The following is a 24,543-nucleotide window of genomic DNA, read 5'->3' as shown; positions in this document are numbered from 1 at the left end:
TGGATCATGATGTTGTGCTTAAATATAACATTTAGCCCATGTTATGTTTCCTTCATGATTTGCTTGTTTGGTTGTGTATAAGAAAATCAGGCAGATTGTAAAAGAATTGACCAATTCCTTATTCCTTGTTGTACTGTACCAGCCAGGATGAGATATTATCCTCGGTAATATTTCATTAGGAGTCATATATAGTAGAAACCAATAATAAATGATTTATTTTAATGAAATTCAGTACACCAGTTAGAATAAGATAACAAGGTGTGGAGTTGGATGAACACAGCAGGCCAAGCAGCATCGGAGGAGCACGAAAGCTGACATTTTAGGTCTGACTCGAAACGTCAGCTTTTCTGCTCCTCTGATGCTGCCTGGCCTGCTATGCTCATCCAGCTCCACACCTTGTTATCTCAGACTCCAGCATCGGCAGTTCCTACTATCTCTGATGTGTTTCCACATCAGTCAGAATTCCTGATTACCAGATTATCTGGAGCCGTTGGTAACATTTGTGTTTGTAACCTTGCATGTTATCTATGTAGATTTCACTTCCTAGCAGATGCTGTTTACATCTTAGTGCTGAATAGACTTTGTGCCCATAATCTCAGCTTAATATGACATGGCTTTTGGTATGGCTTGGCAGAAAAGTCTTGTCTTTTACCAGCATGAACCTGAGCATCTGAGTTATGTTAGCAATTAGAGGGTCTCAGCACATAAAATACACTTTGCATTTTATCGATTAAACGTTTGGAAGAGTAGGATTAGTTTTGAGAGGATTTTCATTCCTCCAAACTTCCTTCTCCATTACACTTGTTTGCATTATTGTCTAAAATCTCCCCAGCCACCACAATGTTTAGAATAGATAGTTTAGAAGTAATCCCAAAAGCTAGATTTTGGGATTTCTTTAGAGTAAGTCCTTTGGAACACACGCTGCTGAGACAGTTGGTGATGCTATATGTTTTTAAAAGACATCTTGGAATTCCCTCTGCAAAGGCATTGGGGGTTAACTTACAGCATGTAGACTGCAGCAGTTAAAGCAGCAGCTCACTACCACCACCTTCTCACAGGCAACCAGTGATGGGCAACAAAATTCCGGCCAACCAGCGATGTCCACGTCCCACAAGTGAATTTTTAAAAACTTGATCAGTTATTGAGATGGGAACTCATCTCCCGTTACAGATGACAAGTTACTTGTTAATTGTAATTTGTGATGAGTCATTGTGGAACTGATGCTGTCTTCAGTAGTTGGAGAGGGATTTCTCAGGTTTTGTTTCTAAATTGACCAAAGATTATATTTTCTTTATTTACCCTAAGGGATAGCATGGATTACAGTTGGTTAAATGGTGCATGAGAATGCTCATTCAATTTAATAGGGTAGAGTTGATGGTCCTTTCCTGTCCTTTCCTTTTGTTGATATGCATTCTTCCACTAGATTAGGAGCCTTTTGAGCTTTAAACTTCTTTCCAAATTAGCATTTTGATTACAGCGCTATAAATTTTCCCTTCAAAATAACAGTGCACCAATGCTGTTCCTATTAATAGAATCCAGACAGTGTGGAAACAGGCCCTTCAGCCCAACAAGTCCACACCGATCCTTGCAGCATCCCAACCAGACCCATGCCCCTGTAACTCACCCAATCTACACATCCCTGATCACGACAGGCAACTTAGCATGGCCAATCCACCCAGCTTGCACATCTTCAGACTGTGGGAGGAAACCGAAGCACCCAGAGGAGACTGACATAGACACAGGGAGAATGTGCAAACGCCACACAGACAGTCGCCCAAGGGTGGAATCAACCCTGGGTCCCTGGTGCTGTGAGGCAGCAGTGCTAACCACTGAGCCACATGTGTACAAGGAGGAATGCCATCTGCAAGGAGGGAGTGATCTGTTTCTTCAAACAAACACATCATGTATTATAACACATGAGGAGTCCCACAGTCCTCTTACTCTCTACCATACTGTTGGAAGTCATCTGCCCACTGAGGACTCTGGTCGTACACCAACTTTGGTTGAGTGGCAAGTGCTTAGTTAAGAACAAGTATTCCTTTTTGCTTTACAAGTAGCTTGCCTCACGATGAGCTTTGTAGGGATGTTAACTCTCTGTCTCCCTCACTATTGAAATTCATTGAATAAATTGATATTGGTTCATTGGTAGACAATATGTGAATTAAACAAGCCCCAGAATGTTACGTCCTGTCCATCCTAACCTAAATACCCTTTGTTTCCTCTACTATGCATTAGGTTCTGTTGGTCAGTTTCACTGGCACTGAAAATCAACTATTACATGGGTTCAAAACATGCTTTCTCTTTATCTTTTCTCCCTCTTAATCCAATATTCTCTGATATTTATTGCTGTTTCGCCTTCTGGTTATCTGCATCCAAACATAAGATCAAAATTCAGAATGTTCCCTGATGATTGCACCAGTCCTCAGTTACTGCCCAGGTCCATATGTAGCAAGACCTGGACAACAACCAGGCTTGGGCTGATGAGTGGCAAGTAACACTCAGGCCATACAAATTTCATACTGTGACCATCTCAAAGCCTGTCCATCATCAACAAGAGATAAGTTGTTTCAGAGATAGTGGGAACTACAGATGCTGGAGAATCTGAGATAATAAGATGTAGACCTGGATGAACACAGCAGACCAAGCAGCATCGTAGGAGCAGGAAAGCTGTCGTTTCAGGCCTAGATCCTTGACAAAGCAGATTACTTGACTGGCACCATATCCACCACTTTCAACGTTCAGTCCGTTTACCACTGAGCTAGAAATTTGTCCCATTTACAGCATGCACTGCAGCAACTCACCCAGGATCTTCCAAACCTCTCAATCCAGAAGAAAAGGACAAAAGAGGCATGGCAATGCTATCACCTGCATGTTTCCCTCTAGCCTACACACAGTCTTGGCTTGGAACTACATCTGTGCTTCTTCACTTTGCTGGATCAAAATTCTGGAAGTCCTCTTCAGTAGCACTTTGAGCGTACCTACAACACATGAACTGTAGCAGTTCAAGAAGGCTGCTCACCTTTTCATGGGAAACTGTGATGGGCAATGAATGCTGGCCTAGCCAGCATACAGACCTCATGAGTGAATGAAAAAAATAGATATTGTGCTCACTTACTCCTTCTTAGATGTTATGCTGTAAATTTCACGATCCTTTATTCTAATTGGTGAAGGCCGTACATGATGTTTGCCATGTTTGCCAGGTGCAAGATGCCCTAATTCCCGCACTGCAATCCCATTAACATACATATTCACTAACTTGCCATGCATAAAATTATAAAAATCTAAATGCATAATGACAAGTCTTACTTACACGTGGCAGATTTACAGCCTCAATGTTTCAAAGTAAAGCTGAAGTAGGATTTAATGAATGTCAAAACATGGCCATAGGTCTCAAATGCATTGCTGCAACAGAAACATTTTTATAAAGTGGCAGATACCTATGAAAAATACAGATATGTAATTCTGAAATCAGAGCCCACATCTACCTGTGTTCAATGTGGACTTCACAAGCTTCAAAATCTCCCCTCCCCCTACCATATCCCAAAACCAGCCCAGCTCGTCCCCGCCTCCCTAACCAGTCCTTCCTCCCACCTATCCCCTCCTCCCACCTCAAGCCCCACCCCCATCTCCTACCTACTAACCTCATCCTGCCCTCTTGATCTGTTCATCCTCTCTGGACTGATCTATCTCCTCCCTAACTCCCCACCAACACTCACCTTTACTGGCTCCATCCCCGCCTCTTTGACCTGTCTGTCTCCTCTCCACCTATCTACTCCTCTACCCATTTTCTATCCGCCTCCCCCTCTCTCCCTGTTTATTTCAGAACATCCTTTCCCTCCCCCATTTCTGAAGAAGGGTCTAGGCCCGAAACGTCAAGCTTTCCTGCTCCTGTGATGCTGCTTGGCCTGCTGTGTTCATCCAGCTCTACACCTTGTTATCTCAGATTCTCCAGCATCTGCAGTTCCTACTATCTCTCTACCTCTGTTTGTTTGGATCTGAAAAAAATAATAATGTTTATATACTTCCAGAGACATATTTCCAGAGGGCCTGCCTCCATCTTATGTGTTTGTTGCTACACTACGTTTGCGAAGTCCAGCCAACAAACAGAAATTTGACTTATGGCGAATCTTATCTAAAGAAGGAATTATTCAAGCAGCTGTCACAATTGATGGTGAACAACAGGCTGTGTTCTTTACTACTACAAGTCTGGTCAATGAAATCCAGACAGTGACATTTGAAGGTGGCAAACTACAGGTCAGTGTGTTTGGTATTATATGCTTTGTGAGACTTCTCTTCAAATTTAAGGTCAATGGAATGGGCTGACTAAGTCGTATAAAGTTATCAAATGTACTTTTTTCTGTTTTGGAGTTTGAATGTTTATCTGGATAAATTTGGAGATTAACTTATGTTGTAGAGTACAAGCTGAAAGTTTATAAGAGCATTAGTGCCAAATGGGTAGCCTTGTTTTGGCTGCTGTTATATCCCCTGCACAATTTTCACCATCTGTTTAGGGACACACCCAAATAGGAACTTCTATCCTGTATCATTTGAAGAATTTAAGAATTATTACTGCCACTGCTTCAATTTACAAAGATTTTTTGGTCATGTTTACATATATAAATTAGCATAGGTTAAAGCAATGGCCACATACCTTATTTGCTTATTTTAATGTAATTGTAGGCCTTACCTATCTGGCAGAATACCCTTGATATCACCCCAGATGTAAGAACTGGAAGCGTTGATCTCGTGCTTGGTGGAAGCTAGCTGCTTTGCCATGCCTATTTTTTTCTTTATGCAAAGATGTTCAGATCAATTTGCTACATAAGAAAACAAGGGTTATAATTTTTGAAACCTCTTCCACATTTTGTCCACTTTCTGGTATATTGTACCGTCTGATCTTACAGATCTTACTGTTGTCTGAAGTGAAAGGCATAAGTAATGTTTAATCTACAGTCAATCCGATGCGTTGTGTTTTAGACAGTGGTTTTAAAGCTATTTTAGTATATGAATTTGTCAAGACTTTTGGTTATACTTTGGAGCTTGAATATTCCTCTTTTGGAATATGGGAATGAATGATTAACCATAAAAGAGCTGTAAAGCTATATGAGTAATTTGTGTAAGCATCATTGCAATGGACAATATTTATGTGGCTACTTTTAAATGCACTGTTTTTATATTTTTGCAATGGGCCTTAATTTCCCAGTTTGCACCACTGCTCAACAGGGTTTTAGAATGAGGTCCAGTATGGATCTGAAATTTCAGCTGGATAGTAGCTTATGTCAGCTGCAGGGACGTTGTTTCAACTGCAGGCCATAAGGGCATTAAATATACCACATCCATTGCTTTTCTAGCTCTATCAAGGTTGTTGCATTGAAGAGGATTCATACATGTATTGGGCTAATGCAGTTGTTTTAAATATCATTCAGCCTGATTGATCAAGCAGCTCTTTTCACTTCAAATAGGGTTCCTGTGTGACTATTTGATGTCAGCTCATAGAGATCAATAGAATGCTGTTGCCCTTCATTCGGTGTGCGTAGATGCACCAACTGTACGTTATTTGACATAGTTTTAAATTTAGTGCATCATATGTGGCAAATTTAACATTTTAATGCATTGTTTAATAATACAGTTGCATTAAGTATTTCTTTGCATCTTCCCTGGTAACCTTAAGTTGGAATATGTGCCATGGCTGGGTGCCCAAAGAGGGAAAATGTTCCATTCACCAGCTTAAAGTCCTTTTCTCTAACCCGTCCACCCTCAGATAACATCAATAATGGACCATTTCAGCTGTGAAAAGAAACAGCGGAATAGCTTCCAAGTTTTTGACTAAAACTAAACCGACTGTGTGGAAAATGTAAAAATACAGACTTGTGTTTTTTGGCAGCAGGAAAATAAGTCTAACAAAATACCGTGGCGAAAAATTCTTTTTGACAATATTCTTGTTTATTTCAAGATTAATTTGTCAATTCAGGCAAAGTGATAGCTGTTGGTATAAATGCATATAGGCTGAAGTGGATGTAGTGTCTGCTTCCACATGGATCTTTCATACTGTCTGGGCCCTCACAGCGTCAGGCGGACAGATGGCAGCTGCCAGGGTCATCCAAACCTAGGGACATCAGAGTCATGGCCTACCTTCATCATAGCTGACAGTAACAGGGTAACATTGTTGTGCAGCAAGTGGAACAAAATGAAAAAAATGCTTTAAAAATTGAAGAGCTTTTGTGAGCAATATGTAGATGTCAGTTTTGTGTGCTATGGGTCAAATGCATGAGTTGTTTCCCGTTAGATATTGTGCAAAGCTGAGAAGGGGCTGATGGCTGTAGGGCTACAAAACAATAGTTTATTCTTTCTGAGCCTTGGATACCATTTCGGCGATGGTGTCATATTATTGACTCCAGAAGTGTACTGAGGATTGAGCAAAGTCCCCTTGGCATGGCTCCTGAGTGATATCCCAGGAGTCCTGAGACACCCTATTGGAAGCACCTTGTGTTCAGTGCTTTCCCTTCCTTCTAGTTACTAAGAACCCCTGCTGCCTTCCCTTGTCATCCACTGTGGCTCTATAGAGCCCTCATCTGAATTGCTCATGGATTCACCCTCTGATACCTCATGGCACCCCTACCCACCCTCCTCAGCCTGAGGGTAAACAAGATTGTGCAGAGCACAGCAGAAGGAAGCAGTCAATGACATTCAACCCGGAGGATATCACAAAGCCACCAGAGCAGCCCAGATGGAAAACTTAACCTTCAGTAGAACAATCTTGAAAGTGACCGTTTTGGAGATGCGGTTTGTTCTATAACTCTCTTAGCAGAGATTCATGGATGTCTGATGGGTGACATCAGCCACCTGTACACCATCTCTTGATTCTCTCAGTTTTGGAAATCTACATAAACTTTGTCTTTGAGGCTGTTCCTTTATTCTGGGTTACATTTCTCTTGGCCTGTAGCACTTCAGTTTATCTCCTCAATACTGTAACACTTTATTTTGTAATGACCTGGTGGATCAGCTCCTGTTTATTGACTTACTAAGTCAGCCACTGAAAGATTCATCATGCAGCTTTCATCAGTTAAAGCATAATTCAGCAGATCAGAATTATGGAACCAATTGTAATATTTTCTGTGTGACAGAAAGTGGAGTTTCATTACTTAATAAGCTCAAGAAAAATAATGAAACATGATGGAACGTATAGGCCTAAGTGTCTGGTTTCAGTCATTTTCATTATGTCAGTTTCTGATCAGCCTCCAACTTCTTTATTGATGGTTTCATGACCTTGTCTCAACCTGGTCAGGTAATCAGTACGGCCATCCTAAATCAGTGTTTCTTTACTTTATAAATCCAATTTTGGTTCATTGAATGTCTCTGTATTAAAATCAGATGACAGAAGTTAAAAATTGATAGTGGTTAAAGTGGACTATCATAAAATTTCCACATATATATTAGTGAACATAGCTCTCATTCCATGACTGTGCTTTCCTCTAATCTGTTCTTCTGTTCTCCTCTGCTCTGATAATGTCAGAGTAAACCATTATATCACTATCATTAACACATTGTAATATCCATTTATATACTATGCTTCCATTACACTACAACATGTCGTAGATTTCTTTCTTGCTTGGATTACATGATTTTAGCAATTTGTTTTTAATTAATATGCACTGCCATTCTTATCATTAATATCATTATCTCCATTGACACCATTCCCCTCCCCAGGTCTCCATAAAGTCTATCTCACAGTCAATATGATTTGAAACTCTCAGTAGTCACCCCGCTCTAAATTGTTTAATTTTCACTGGAGGATGATGATTCTCCACTATTCCTGCAACTGCTGTACCATTCTGTAAGGTATTAGGTGGTGGTACAATCGTGTCTCTCTCACAACCTATGATAATCATACTCTGTCCCACTTCTAGGCTAGAGTAAGGTGCATTCCTGTTTCTGTTGAACATTTCTTCAGTTTCATTGAGTATATGTGATCAATTGATCTGCTCCCCTAAGAAATGTTGCCTCTACCTGTCTATCATTTATCCAGATTTTTTGACCTGCTGTCAAAATTAAATGTTTTTTATTACCCATTTTATACCAATTCTGCTGTTTCCTTCTGTTTTACTACCTCCTTGATCTTCTAATGATCATGAGATATTATGTTCAAACTGAGATTATGTCCTTCACAGTGGTTTTTCTGTTTGTAATCTTCCTTCCAGGAGTAGTTCTGGAGGTGAATATTGCTGAATAATGCCAATGTTCAGCCTGCGTTCTTGGACATGAATAACTTTCTGGTCTTGACCAGCGTGTCTGCTTCTCTGTCTGACTGAAGATGAAGTGGAGAATTTGAACCTGGTTGTAACCTGCCTTTGAAGTGAATTTTCTAAGTTAAATTCCTTGTTCACAAATGTTGGACTGTTATACAAAACTATTTACCAATGAGAAAATAGGTGCTGCAAAACGTCATTTAAATGCTATAATCACTGACTGAGCTGTATTTATATGAAGCCGATAAATTTCGGAGACATCAGAGGGTAGGTTCTTTACTCAGAATAGTCGGGGCATGGAATGCATTGCCAGAGAAGGTACTGGAGTTCCCCACGATAGGGGCATTTAAGTGGCTACTAGGCACATGGATGATAGTGTAAGATTGGGGTGGAGGTTAGATAGACCTTAGGATTAGGGTAAAAGTTCAGCACAACATTGTGGGCCAAAGGGCCTGTACTGTGCTGTACTGTTCTGTGTTCTGTGTTCTATCTTGAATAATAGTCTACCAGGCTTGGAGGTGTCTTCCCTTGGAAGTCAAATAAATCTATTATTAGATCAACTGCAGTGTCTTTCTGGATCACGATTGTTTACTGAACCGCTCTGACCTGGGTAAGTAATTGATTTTTTTCCCCTTTCTTCACTCAAAGTCTTCCAAATAACTGTTGTCCAGCGTCTTCCCATTTTGTTGCGATATCTTTTTTTCTTCTGCCTCATGGACTATGACCTGCCTAAAATGTAACAATTTTGACGTCTGTCTTGCTGATATTGAAGTTTAACATGTTTATACCACCACAATGAACCTTTGGGTGATTACTATCTTAAGAGCACACTTGGACTATATTGTGTTTCTCTGGGCATTGGGTTCTACCCATATACTCTATTTCCTTTTTATTAGGTTGTCATTATTGCCATTGCCTCTAGAAGCCCTAGTTCATCCTCATGTGCAAGTAAGGTTCTCTCACTGTCTCATATACTGTAACAGGGCTCAGTTATGAGTATATTACTGAATACAACTCTCCAGGATAGTGAATAACCCAGCTCCTTTCATGCCTCTCTCTGGTCATTTCTTTTCATCTACTCTGCTAATATCAGAGTCACATCATTAGTTTTTATAAATGACTTGGATGAGGAGGTTGAGGGGTGGGTTAATATGTTTGCTGATGACACAAAGGTTGGAGGTGCCGTTGATAGTATCGAGGGCTATTGCAGGCTTCAGCGAGACATTGACAATATGCAGAGCTGGGCTGAGAAATGGCAGATGAAGTTCAACCTGGATAAATACGAAGTGATGCATTTTGGAAGGCCAAACTTAAATGCTGAATATAGGATTAAAGGCAGGATTCTCGGCAGTGTGGAGGAACAGCGGGATCTTGGTGTTCAAGTGCATAGCTCCCTCAAAGTTGCCACCCAAGTGGATAAGGTTGTTAAGAAAGCATATGGTGTTTCGGCTTTCATTAACAGGGGGATCAAGTTTAAGAGCTGCGAGGTTATGCTGCAGCTCTACAAAACCCTGGTGAAACCACACTTGGAATATTGTGTCCAGTTCTGGTCGCCCTATCATAGGAAAGATGTGGAGGCTTTGGAGAGGGTGCAAAGGAGGTTTACCAGGATGCTGCCTGGACTGGAGGGCTTGTCTTACAAGGAGAAGTTGACTGAGCTCGGACTTTTCTCTTTAGAGAGAAGGAGGAAGAGAGGTGACCTGGTTGAGGTGTACACGGTAATGAGAGGCATGGATAGACTCGATAGCCAAAGAGTTTTCCCCAGGGCGGGATTGATTGCCATGAGGGGTCATAGTTTTAAGGTGTTAGGAGGAAGGTATAGAGGAGATGTCAGAGGGAGGTTCTTCACCCAGAGAGTTGTGAGCGCATGGAATACTTTGCCAGTGGTAGTCGTGGAAGCGGAGTCATTAGTGGCATTTAAGCGACTGCTGGACATGCACATGGACAGCAGTGAATTGAGGGGAATTTAGGTTATTTTATTTTTGGATTAGGATTATTCCACAACATCGTGGGCCGAAGGGCCTGTACTGTGCTGTACTTTTCTATGTTCTATGTTCTATCACAAAACATGCTGGATGGAAGATTCTGAAGAGGATTTATACTGGGCTTGAAAGGCTAACTCTGTTTCTTGTCCACCGATGCTGGCAGATCTACTGAGTTTCACAAGCGTTTTTCTGTGCTTGTTTCAACTTTCCACCATCCACAGCATTTTGTTTTTGCCTTGTCAGAGTCATGTCATCAGTTATGGCATCATCGTTAACAGATTCATGTTACAACTACTGTCCTTGAAATGAGAAAGCCTTCTCCTACATTGTGTCTCTGTCATGTGTCAATGTTTTGAACATTTTTGATAAACTGCCTGCAGGTTAATGACTTCCCTGCTGGCTTTGTCTCCCTCCTTACTGGCCTCCAGTGTCTTTAGGCTACACTTAATGGCAGACATGTTGCTGCTCACTGAGACATCTCCCTCCTCTGCCTCCTTGTCCTATCCTGCCTCCACCAGGAAATGCAACCCTCACTTGGCTCAAAGAGGATTGGGAGCTGTAACCAAATTTTGTTGCAGACCACTCTGACAGTGATTTTCTCAAAGACTAATGAATGGGACAAATGACAACGCAGATTTAATTTGATTTGTTGTTGTCACGAGTGCTGAGATACGGTGAAAAGTATTGTTTTGCGTGCTAATCAGACATATTATACCTTATGTAAGTACATCAGGGCAATAGACCAGAATGCAGAATATAGTGTTGGAGATAGCAAGAACTGCAGATGCTTGAGTCAGAGACAACACACTGTGGAGCTGGAGGGACACAGCAGATCAGGCAGCATCAGAGGAGCAAGAAAGTTGACATTTTAGGTTGGGACCCTTCTTCAGAAATGGGGACGGAGTAGGGAGCTGGGAAAGGAGGGGTGGGACTGTGGAAAGGTAGGTGGGATGGTGATAGGTGAATGCAGGTGGGAGTGGTAGGAATTGGTTAGTGCGATGGGTGGGGCAGATAGGTGGGAGAGAAGATAGATAAGTTGTGTCGGGTCAATGAGGTGGGGGGGGTGTTGTGCTAGGGAAAGGTAGGTGGGGAGGTGATAAGTTGGCTGCAGGCAGAGCATAATGGGGATTGATCAGCAGGAAGCGTGGGGCGGGGAGGCAGGGAAAAAGATGCACAGTTTGTGTCGGGTCAAGGAAGTGGGGATGAGACAGATGTTTGGACGTGGGATGAGGCTGGGGCTGGGAAGATTTTAAAACTGGTGAATTCCATGTTAAGGCCATCAGGCTGTGGGCTCCCGAGGTGAAATATGAGGTGTTGCTCCTCCAATGTTGTCGTTTGTCGCGTACAGAGCACAGATTTTACACGAAACGGTCCCTGAGTCCACGCTTGGTCTCACCAATATAGAGGAAGCCTTGGGAACCTACAGGCCAATGGCCTTAACGTAGAATTTATGCCCTCAAACCTCCTCTCCCTCCAACAAAAGCGAAGACAGAATCCCCCTTGTCCTCACATACCACTCCACCAACCTCTGCTTCTAGCAGATCATTCTCTGCCACTTCCACCACCTACAATCTAACCCCACAACTAAAGAGAAATTTCTCTCCCTATCCCCATCTGCTCTCTCTGCAACTCCCTCATCCCCTGCAAATTCCCCATACACCCCACCACTCCTGGCACCTTTCCCTGTAAACGCAGGAAGTGCTACACTTGCCTCTACACACACCCCCTCACCTCCATTCAAGACCCAAAGCAAACCTTTAATATCCGACATCTGTACATCGTCCAACTTGGTCTACTGTAACCTCTGCTCTCGATGAGGCCTCCTCTACATCAGTGAGACCAAGTGCACACTCATGGACGGTTTTGTGGAGAATTTGTGCTCTATACGTGACAAACGACAACACCTTCCAGTCACCAACCATTTTAACTCCCCCTTCCACTCTGTGGGTGACATGTCCATTCTGGGCCTTCTCCAGTGTCACAGTGACACTACCTGCAAACTGGAGGAGCAACACCTCATATTCTGCCTCGGGAGCTTCCAGTCTGATGATGTTTAACATAGAATTCACCTGTTTTAGAATCTTCCCATGCCCAGCCTCATCCCACGTCCAAACATCCCTCTCATCCCTGCCTCCTTGACCTGACACAACCTGTCCATCTTCTCTCCCACCTATCTGCTGCACCCATCCCACTGACCAATCCCCACTACTCCCTACTGCATTCACCTACCACCATCCCTCCTACCTTCCCTAGCCCCACTCCACCTCTCTCTATTTATCTCCCAGCTCCCTTCGTCCTCCCCATTTTTGAAGAAGGGTCCCGATCCAAAATGGCAACTTCCATGCTCCTCTGATGCTGCCTGGCCTGCTGTGTTTCTCCAGCTCCAGACTGTGTTGTGCAGAATATAATGATACAGTTACAGGAAAGGTGCAGAGAAATATCAGTTCTAATATATGAGAGTGATGTTCATAAGTCTGATATCAGCAGGGAAGAAGCTGTTCTTAACTCTGGTCATATGTGTTTTCAAACTTCCGTATCTTCAGACTGGTGGAAGAGAGTATAATCAGTGTGGGAGAGATCTTTGGTTATGCCAATTGCTTTCGTGAGGCAGTGGGAAGTATGGAACAAGTTAATAGAAAGAGAGTTGGTTTTTATGCTGGACTGGGCAGCATTCACAACTCTCTGTAATTTCTTGAGGACTTGGGCAGAGCAGATGACATCATTTCACTGACCTTACGTTCAAAGTTAGCATTGAGCTCACTGGGGAAGGTTGCATTGCATGAACAATTCTACTTGACTTTGCTTTGTAGCCCATAATATTGTGTAAGCCTTGCCAGAGACAGTGTGTGCTCATGTAGTTAGTCTGGAGCTCTAGTTTAGAAGGTCTCTTGGCGTCCCTGATGGCTTTGTGAAAGTAGTAATCTTTGCACCATCTTCTGCAGATGTTGAAAACGAAAAGAAAAGCCTTTTCAGACGATGGAGCTAACCTTAGCAGCTGACTCCCAAGCCATGTGTTACAGGTGTTTTTTCTCTGCTCCTGTTCACCCATGAAGTAGTTGTTATTCCTGCTCTCAAGTTCAGCCCATGCCCCGATCCATGTAAATGATCTGTATCAATTTATGCTAATTTCTAATTAAGTTTTTTTTAATTGATTGTGGGTTGGGTTCTAAACTTTTGAACTTGCCCACCTTCTGCATTATCAAAACCAGGTGGGATGACTTTCTCCCAGTGCCATCCTGATGTGAATTACAGAGTATCAGCACGGCTTTTTGCATGTTGCCCTGTTAAACCAAGCCCCTAATAAACTTTCAAGATAATAAAATGTGAGGCTGGATGAACACAGCAGGCCAAGCAGCATCTCAGGAGCACAAAAGCTTGTGCTCCTGAGATGCTGCTTGGCCTGCTGTGTTCATCCAGCCTCACATTTTATTATCTTGGAATCTCCAGCATCTGCAGTTCCCATTATCCCTAATAAACTTTCTTCAGGAAGGAATTAATAAAACAACAAATACACGTTCATATGTGAAGAGAAGCTTTCTTTAAAGTTTTAGCTAATAAAACTTTTCACATTTTCCATACATTAGAAAGAAATTTAACTTGTGCATTGAATTAAATGTAACCCTTTGTAAAAATCTGAATGATCAGAATATTTTCTTTCAAGGCTCTACTCAACACAAATTGGAACAAAACAAATCATTGGAGGATTGCTGGAGGGGAATGGCAGGGGAAGGAGATCCTTGCTTAGGGCTTATTGGAGATCAGTTGAGAGTAATTGATGTAGCATTGCAAAATGTGCGAAATAAATGCGGAGTCCTGACCTTCAAATCACACGTCACAATAGACATACAACGGAGTGATAGGACTTCTGAAAGAGTATCAGCAATTTCAAAATAACTTAAAAATGCTTTTATTCCATTCAATAGGAATTGTTTAATGAAGACTGGCATCAGTTGAAGATACTGGTATTGGAAGTGGAGGTCACCTGTTTCTTGGACGACATAAAGATTCAGAGCAAACGTCTTGAGCAAGTCATTCCTATATTTATAAATGGGAAAACCCAGGTGGCCAAACATGTGAAAAGAGAGATATCTGTACCTGTAAGTAAAAGATCTAAGTGCTCCTTACATCACTACATGAACTTGGTAGAATGTTTTCAAACACAAGTGTCTTCATTTGTTTGAGAAACAGTTCTTTTCATTATTTAGGAGGATTATGTTACATAGTTACTCAGTGTACGTTAACTGTCTTAATAAAAGTCAAGGAAAATTAGGATACTTTGAGTTCTTATTTGGGTTACTTGGATTGCGAATAGTTGCTTAGTAGTACAGAGTACTACTGTTTGAAAGGGTATACTGGTGAACATTTTCATAAAGTCATAGGGCTTGCAACCATCAGGAAAGAATCTCAAGAATTCCAATTCTCAAAGCAAACAGCAGTTTATACTGCAACAGAAAGAAGGTTGGCAAGTGAATTCTATTAATAGAGGTATTGCAGTGGCAAACAATGACCATTTAATTGCCAAGCTTGTGTTTAAATTCAAACCAGACAAGTTGGCTGATTCAGGGATAGTAGGAACTGCAGATGCTGGAGAATCTGAGATAACAGGTGTAGAGCTGGATGAACACAGCAAGCCAAGCAGCATCAGAGGAGCAGGAAAGCTGACGTTTTAGGCCTAGACCTCTCCTGCTCCTCTGATGCTGCTTGGGCTACTGTGTTCATCAAGTTCTGTCTTAATAAAAGTCAAGGAAAACTTATTATCTCAAGTTAACTGATTGATCTTTAAATTGTCAGGGGGAATGCACCAAGGAATGATGGTCCTTCGAGCTTTTGTTGAAAAGGGTTTAGTGCATAGATGTGTTCTTTGCAGGGTTCTGTATGTGAATATATGTGGCTTCTACTATGTGGAAGGGAACCACACTGTAATCTTGACTGATAATCTTAAATTGGTTGTTCGTGTAATTCTGAGCGCAATCAGTATTATTTAGCAAGTATTGTCAAATTGCGGAATCACATTTAATATTAGGCAATATGTTCTGAGCTTTGCTGGTACAGGTTAATTGAGTATGGTCAATATTTTGCCTGTTGTGAACAGCTGAATCAACATGCTGTTTAATATGACCTTTCAGTCATTGAGACAGATGGTCGACGTTACACTGGGACTGATATACATATCGTACGTTAATCATTTGGACCATAGGGAGAGCATACTTTTGGTTTGATGGTAGTATCATGTTTGTGGCGAGCACCACATGTACTGCTACTGCATGGTAGCAACATGAAATAGTTTCACCTGTTGCTCAAATTGTTGAGATACCTTGCCCTTCTGGGGGAATATACATGATGTGGAGGTGCCAGTGTTGGACTGGGGTGAACAAGGTCAGACGTCACGCGACCCCAGGTTATAGTCCAACAGTTTTATTTGAAAACACAAGCTTTCAGAGCATGACCCCTTGGTCAGGTGAGGTGAGAGAGAAGCACACAGACACATAATTTATTAGCAGAAAGATGAAGGGCAGAAAGATCAAAACATAGTGTGAGTGGAATGTCAAATCATAAGCCTCTGCAGTTGATCAAACGTGTCGGATGATGTGAGTAAAGTGTCAACAGCTGAATAACAAGCGAATGGATGACCTATAATCTGATTAAATCGGACCGAGAGATAATTACAAAATATTAAAAATAAGGTGGCACTGGGGACGCACCAAATGGCTGGAATAACATGATAGGTATAAGAGTCACATGCTGAGGGTCTAACCAAAATAATACGTAATCCCAAACTGTGCAAACTAACTAAGGTAGAGAGAACATAACAATTTATCAAGGTGATGGCATCAAACCAGGCCAGTAAGGAAGGTTTTATAGATACAGAATGGTGTGGTGGGGCCACATGTAGTGTGACATGAACCCAAGATCACGGTAAAGGCCATCTTCATGGGTATGGAACTTGACTATCAGTTTCAGTGCAGCAAATCTGCATTATTGTGTATCTCAAAGGCCGCCTTGGAGGTCACATACCCAAAGATTGAAGGCTGAATGTCCTCGACTGCAGAAATGTTCCTGGTAGAATGTGCTTTCCTCAACCAGAAGTAGTGCACGTAGGCGTAATTATGAATTTGTGTGATACACAATAACCAATCCTCTGATCGAAACAACAATTTAGCGTAATGTGCCCTATTTCAGTGTCAGGATTGAATGGTGAGCAAATGACTTGGACCCTTTTCACGAGATTGTTGCTGAGACCAATCTTATAGAGCATGAAAATGGAATAATCCGTTGTCTATTTTGACTTGTGAAAATCGTCTTGCAGTAGACAGTAGTCAAGAACGCATGAGCAAATTCCTTCAGGTGAATTTTACAGAAAGATAGCTTTTTAGATTGCTTCATATTAAAGGTGAGGTTGAACATAGAACGGAGTTCATTACGGTGTGGTAGGAAAGCCTTAAATGCAGCTGCCTATTCAAACATGGCAAATGTACGATCTACCTGTTGAAAATATGTAGGAGATTAGGGGGCCATTTACCTGCTGGAGTCACTAAAATAGAGGCTGGGTGGGAAGTGGCACTTCATTGTCCAGTAAGGTGCTAGTTAAGATTGTTCAACTGGGGCAGCTACCACAGGCCTTTCAAACCTCCAGAAGGTTGTTGCTGGGGCAAGTGGGAAAATCAATGGGAATTTTGCAGGCACTTTGTTATCTTTTACACTGTTGTCAACATCCAAGCTGGTACAGACACATTTGTTACCTCTAATGGGAACAGAGAGAGTCTACTTTCTCACATGCCAGAACAGAACCACTCTGAAGTGTCATATCAGATTCAAAATGTTAACTCTGTTTCTCTCTGTACTGCTGTTGCCAGACCTGTTATGTTTCTCCAACACTTTCGATTTTTACTTCATTTCCACCATCCTCAGTATTTTGACTCTATTTGAGCTCACATGCACAATTTAATTCATTTTGTAGATCTTGCTAGTTCTGGCAAAGCTACGTCTTGACTAAATTGACAATCCTGGCTTGCATCGATAACCCTTAATACAGTTGTTTTGTGTGTTTTCAGCTGAAATTCTTCTTTATTACTACAGTGAAATAAAGTCTGTGCACAGGGCCACACCACAATTAGTGAATGCTCATTGACATGAAAGTAAATAAAGAAACAGTTGGCAAATCAAAAAATGATTGGTACTAGCAAAGTCAAACAATATGCTGGCATATAACCGCAATACTAAAATCCAGAAGATGCAAAACTGGAAAGATGATCTGCTATTCCTTGAGCTTGCATAGAGCTTCATTGGAAGACAGCAGCACACTGAGGACAGAAAAGTCAGAATGGGAACAAATTGGAAAATTAAAATGACAGCTATCTGGGGAAACTTGAAGTCAGACTTGCTGAATGACTAATATAAAGATTAATGGTCACATTTTAACTTAACTTTTCTAACCACTGGGTAGTCTGATGGAGACATGTCTGCCTTTCTGATGGATTAAAGCTGGTCTCTTAATATTTATTAGCTGTGTTTTTTTAAAGTTTATGAACATGCTGCGAGTGGAACATATTTTTCTTCTCCTGCATAGCTATTATCACCATTCATTTGATCCTGATAGTGTAACACAAGAGACTGACTTGAAATAGAAGTTAGACTAGGCAGTATATATACTTCAATCAAATTGTCTCTTTGCACAGAATTCATTTACAAGCCTGGTAAATAATGGTACGTAGTTACACCAATGGAAAGGTGGGGAAAAGAAACAGAATAACTGTCAAGAGAAAGTAGGAACTGCTGATGGTGGAGAATCTATGATAACAAGGTGTAGAGCTAGATGCACACAGCAGGCCAAGCAGCATCAGAGGGGAAGGAAAGCTGACATTTCGAGTCGAGACCCTTCTTCAGAAATGGGGGAGGGGAAGGGAATTCTCAGAATCCCTAGAATCCCATTGCCCTCCCCTATTTCTGAAGAAGGATCTCGATTCGGAACGTCAGCTTTCCTGCTCCTTTTATGCTGCTTGGCCTGCTGTGTTCATCCAGCTCTATGCTTTGTTATCTCAGAATAACTGTCAATGTGCCATCATACACCATTCACAATCCCTGCTCACTAATACTGCCATGAATGGGAGGTTGTGGTAACTTAACTGAGCTGTTTACTTTCCATTAGAACTGCAGAAATTCATTAAACAATACAGCAGCTAACTAATGTGATTTGCATGAATAGAAAAGATAAGATTAGATTCCCTACAGTGTGAAAACAGGCCCTCCGGCCCAACAAGTCCACACCGCCCCTTGAAGCATTCCACCCAGACCCATCCCCCTATAACCCACACAACCTTGAACACTGTGGACAATTTAGCATGGCCAATCCACCTAGGCTGGACTGTGGGAGGAAACCGGAGCACCCGGAGGAAACCCACGCAGACTTGGGGAGAATGTGCAAATTCCACACAGACAGTCGCCCGAGGCGGGATTCGAACCCAGGTCCCTGGTGCTGTGAGGCTGCAGTGCTAACCAAAGGAGCTCTGAATTAACAAATGTTTGTCTGTGATTATTGAGTGTAAAATGCGAGTACATTGGCAGGTGTTAGCTGATCTGAGAGTTTTACTAGCCCTGGACCTCCCTGAACCCTGCATAGTGCATTGCTAGTACCTGCGCGTGAATCAGTGAGATCCTGCCTGGCATTACCAGCTTTAGGCCTGCACACCTACTATCTACACCCCACCCATAATCTCCACCAGTTCTAGCCATTTTATTGATGGCCAACAGCAATGTTTTCCCCTCATATTTCACAAGAGCCTACTGCTGTTTCAGTCAACTGGCTTTTCTCATGTGTAAGGGTCCAAATCAATAGCAGTTTGATGAGTAATCAGCAGGCTTTTCCTTATTTGTATGATTTATATTGTTTACTATTTAATTGTGACTGATCTAATGTTGCTGTAGTCACCTTGCTGGATCTACTGTGAGTGCCACAGCTTTCTGTTCTCCTAGCCTAGAGGCTGATCCTGTAGGAGTACATTCTTTTGATAACTTATAACTAATAATTTATCCGCGAATTGTTCATTAATGGTCATTTTCTCAATATGCTGTCAGTATGGCTCAGGGTTTTTATTTAAAGTTGTCAACATTTTTAAAGAAAATGAAAAGTTCACAAGTAAATAATGGTACGTAAATAAATAATGGCACTTTACTCCACCATAATATCCCATAATCAAGTAATATCTGTTGGATCTTGAATTGTCTGTCTGATAGATTCTTGACCCAATAATGGTACAGTATTCTGTTCATTGGAAAGAGTGATTTAAAACACAATTGTGACCTACACAACCATATCAGAAGTTAATTATGCCAGAACCATGTTGTGAAATAGACTGGAATGGTGTCCTGTTTCCTTGTGGACCGGAGGCTAGATCCAGACAAGGGTAATATGACAATGATTCTCCGCACTGTACTTTTGTAAAGCAGCTAAGTGAGTTTTGATGGTTCTTGTTAAATGCATGTCCATAATGTAAAGTATTCAAAATCAGTCGTCACTGGTTGCGTTATAAAAATAGTTTGAGTGAGAAGTGGATGTGCCATATTGGTGAGGCATGGACTACAATCATGAAGTTGATGTTTAATAAATAAAAATAGTGATACATGAAATTCTAACAAATTAATTTAGATTTGAGACTGGGTCAGAGTGCGAGATCTTTAAACGTGTTCCATACTCAAAAACACTCATGACTCAGGTAGGTGAATATTATCTCCCCTCCCAATGCAAGCAGTTTGCATAGCTAATGATATATGTGTAACCCTAATATATGATAGTATATGATATCTCAGGAAAACTCCACAATTTTTTTTGTTTATTCTTATCATTGCTGGCTGGGCCATCATTTGTCACCAATCCCTAAATGCCCTCAAGAATGTGATAATGGCCAGCTGATACCTTGAAATGCCGCAGTCTATGTGATGCAGTTACACACATAGAGCTGGTGGAGATGGGTTTCTAGCATTTGGACTTTATGTTTCTTCTTTACTTATGTGTTCAAGAGACAGGTTTGCACCACCTTCTCAAGGGCACTTTTGGATGGGCAATAATTGTTAGCCTTTCTAGTGATACCACATTCAGTGAAGGAATTTTGAAAAAAAAAATGCCTAGGTTGAAAGTAAAAGTCTTTTAAATGTTAACTGCAATCAATTGGATGTTGCATTAAATTGGATAACCCAAAACAATTTTCACAGTGCCTGTTTACTTGTTTTCTTTATGATTGATACACTCTTTATTTTCATTAAATAGATAGAAATACAGAAACTTCGACTCTACTGCGATCCACAGCAAAGTGATCGGGAAACTGCCTGTGAAATCCCTTCAGTGGTGAGTAATTTAGATAATCAGACATAGTCCACAAAGGACCACAAGGAGACACAATGGGTTTAGAGATAGTCGGAACTGCAGATGCTGGAGAATCTGAGATAATAAGGTATAGAGCTGGATGAACACAGCAAGCCAAGCAGAATCAGAGGAGCAGGAAAGCTTATTTTTCCCGTCTTGACCCTTCTTCAGAAACAATGACACAATAGCTTTATATTGCTTGAAGGACACAAGTCTGCAGGCAGGGGCCAAGATGAGGAGGTGGATCAGGTCAGGGACTGAACTGGCACTTTTGCTTTCATTCTGCATCACACTGTAGCGATCTAGGCAACTGAGCTTATCAAGCCCCTCCATTTAACTTTTAAGTCTGGGAAACTCTTTTAATTTGTACCTAACATTTGAGTGTTGAGTACATTCCTTGAATATCTAACTGTACAATTTATAAATCATTTTCCAACAAAAAGCTGCATAAAATACATGATGGAGCAAACCAACCTTTAATGTGCTTCTTAGAAAATGCTAGAAATCATGTGATAAGATGCGAATCTATAGCCCATTTTCTACAATGAGCATTCATATGTTAGGTTAGTAATCTTCTGATTTTTTTCATGACCTCATTCTTTCGATCACAACTGTTAAAATAATAGAAATTCAATTAGAAAATATGTAGGACAAATTGTTCAGCTAGGGTAATATAAATTCCTGATGTTAAGTGATTTACATTGTTGAGGTTTGTCACCATTTAAAATAGTACGCTGCTTGCTCTATTCTTTGTTCACTATTCTCATTCCCACATTTGAACTTTGCTTATCAAAGAGCACTGATTTTACACCCCTCCATCAAACTGTATTTGCATTATTTCATAGCCTTATCTCCAAGGTGTGTATTTTTTAATTACTTAGGTGTATAATGAGGGAAGGTCACCATTCATCCAGAATAATTGACAAGTGACCGATATACAATACAAGCAGATACTGCTTTAGATTGAAGAGTAAAATAGAAAAGGATATTTTAAAGGGGAGATATGAATAATGCAATGAAAGGAATGATTTTATCAACTTGCCTAAACTTTGTGCAGATTTTATAGATCCAGAATAAACAATGAGATGAAAGGTTATTGGTGCTGGGCAGAAATGTGGGGTAATCAGATCAGTTGTGGCTTTATTGAATACTGGAGCAAGCTTGATGGGCTGAGTGGCTTGCTACTAATTTGTATGTTCATATTGGCAAAAACAATGCACATGCCCCTCAGCTGAGATCTGCTTTTGCGGCGTCTGCGATTGAATAGCAGAGTCCTCTTTCAGTCCATACTCCTATGACTCCCTCATACACAATGAATTTCCTTTTGCTACCTTTTCATTCTCATTGCACTCCATCCCCTGGGTAAAAGTCTCTGAGCTGTTGAGTGAGAAAGAAAAGACTAGAGATGCAGAGATGAAAAAAAGAATCTGTGATTATCATTGTCATTTTCATCAACACCATCTTTCTCTTTATGTTTGACTTCGTCAGCTGTGAATGAACTAGAATAGAGAAGAGGAATGGGATGAAGGTGAGTATGCACTGTCCAGAAAGGAGAGTGAAATAGAGATAGTAACATTTCAGACTTTTTGACTGATAGCACCAGTTGCAGTAGTAATTGGATCTGTCAAGGCATTACATATATTGTGCTGCAATTGACAGAATCTCACCAACATTTTTCTTGCTCACAGATATCTTCCCAGTAACTCCATTTTGTGTTTATTTTATAAACTATGAATTCCCTGATATCAAGGATAATGCCTGCCTGCATTTTCTGGACATTGTCCCCGTTTCCTGGCCTAGCAACAACATTATTATATTGGTCCCCCTGTGCCCAGGCATTGAGCTTTGCCAATTCTGCTCAATGGCTCTGGAATGAGCGTGAATGTGACTGCCAACTTCCTCCACAAGGTTCTGACGACTCCTTTGGCTTGTACTCTTATGCAATATTTCTCCGCATGTTCTGACTTTTTCCAACAATATATCTTGGTCAGCAACAGAGAAATTGAGAGCGCTGTGTGTTGGTGCTTTTGCCTCTGGCATTTTGATTGGATCAGTCGAATGTTGTTTTGAGACAGCCGTGAAGGCATCAGGCTCCCTTTTCTGGAGATCTTTGCAAAGCAACTTCACGTTTTTACCTGGAGTTAAAGCAAAAACATCTGCTGAAAGTACTTACCTGCTGGCTTTTCAGGAGTCAGAAGTTTAAAGTTTCTACAAGCTTTTGAATCTCTTTAATAGTTTTGCTCTCCACCAGCCTACCTGGCACACTAGTCTTCAATATATTGTCAAGAGTGCCAAAGTACTTTTGGGGCAGTTAGTGGCCCCAACTGTCAATGCTTGCAACAAAGAATAGAGATATATTAAGTATAAAGGAAGCTCAAACAGACTTCTATCAGTAGTTTAAAAGGAGAGATTACTAAATAAAAGTTTCCAGAGCCCTTAAGCATATTTTGGAAAGAGAGATCCATTGGCAAACATTGAAGCTTTCTTCTCAATAAAAGTTTAGTTGCAATTCAGCCTCTGGGAGAAAGAAAAGTGAATGATAATTGTCATGTTCTCTGTACACACCCAGGTTCTGCTAATTAAACTCTATACCTTGGAGAATGCTGCTGGTAGTTATTCAGCAACTCATCAGAAACGTATTGAGTACTCTGTGCAAATCTTATGCACCATTGAATGTATAAGCGAGGAGTGTTCAAAGTTCAGTCTAAGATTCTTCTTTGTAAATTAAGAAAGAACTTTGGGATAAATATGAGCATTGAAGTGTGGAACATTACTGTGCGAATAGAAGGTTAAAGATCTTAAGTATGTCTACACATGTCAGAACATATCTAGTTGTTATTTTATGACATTTTGCAGACCACATCCATCAGATACTTCAGATGAAAACGAGGAAATCTTTAAATATTTCCAGAGTTGTAAAGATCATAGATTGTTTTCAGAATAAAGGTTACAATTTGGTTGGTAATTTCTCATTCAGCAAATTTGTGAAAGAATTGTAAAAAGTAAATATTTACAATCATCTACGGTTTGAACAAAGTTCCTGTGAGTTCTACTATGAGGTTGGATGCATGGAATCTATATGTTATTTTTCAAAGCTTTCCACTAATTTTTTTAAGAAGCTGTCCAGGCACAGCTGAAAGTATTTTGTCACCAGATCAGAACCTTAAATATTTATATTAAATCTTCATACAACACTAGCTGAAAACAGCAATAAATTATTTCAGAATAATGCACATGAATTTAGTGGCCCAAGTTTTGTGATTCGAATGATGGTTAAATTACCAATGTTTGCTGTTATCCCAATTGTCAAGCTGACAATAACTTTCCATATCTATGGTTAAAAACAGAAATACAGAAATTATAGCTTGTGATTTCCTATTTCTGCCCATGGTGTGTTGTGAAAGCTCCCACAGAAGGCAATGCATGTCAGTATGTAGATAGTCCTACTAGAAAAGGGACAGTGCTAGACCCAATCCTAGGGAATGAAGCCAGTCAACTGCTTGAAGTTTCAATGAGAGCGCAGTTTGGGAATAGTGACCATAACTCTGTAAGTGACAAAGTCATTATGGAAAGGGATAGGGATTGTGCAAAGGTTAAAGGTGTAAACTGGGCGAAGGCCAATTTCAATACCGGGAGAAAGATCTAGCAAACATAGACTGGAAGCAGCTACTTGTAAGTAAGTCTGCATTTATAGAGTAGGAGTCTTTTAAAGTACTATAGTGACAATTCAGAGCCAACACGTTCCACTAAGAGTGAAGGGCAAGGACTGTAAGTCCAGGGAAGCCTCCATGTCAAGGGATATTGAGAGCTTGGTTAAAAAAAAGAAGGAAGCACCTATCAGTTACAGTGCATTGAAAATATGGGAGGCTCTTCAAAAGTGTGAAGAGTGTAGGAGGTTCCTGAAAAAAGAACTTAGAAGGGCAAAGATGGTTCGTGAAATATCTATGGGCAGATA

The 24,543-nt window shown here is 40.9% G+C and overlaps 1 protein-coding gene across 1 annotated transcript in view; it reads left to right on the top strand.

The window, feature by feature from the left end:
* The window catches only part of LOC125451411 (collagen alpha-1(XXI) chain-like), a 161,392-nt gene that overhangs the window by 28,323 nt on the left and 108,526 nt on the right, over positions 1-24,543 (top strand). The window contains exons 5-7 of the mRNA XM_059646342.1: positions 4,029-4,254; positions 14,155-14,328; positions 20,493-20,570. Of these exons, the coding sequence (XP_059502325.1) occupies positions 4,029-4,254; positions 14,155-14,328; positions 20,493-20,570 (478 nt within the window). The remainder of the gene's footprint in view (positions 1-4,028; positions 4,255-14,154; positions 14,329-20,492; positions 20,571-24,543) is intronic.

This window comes from Stegostoma tigrinum, chromosome 5 (genome assembly GCF_030684315.1).
Source record: "Stegostoma tigrinum isolate sSteTig4 chromosome 5, sSteTig4.hap1, whole genome shotgun sequence".
Lineage (NCBI taxonomy): Eukaryota > Metazoa > Chordata > Chondrichthyes > Orectolobiformes > Stegostomatidae > Stegostoma > Stegostoma tigrinum.
This window is presented reverse-complemented; position numbering and strand designations above follow the sequence as displayed.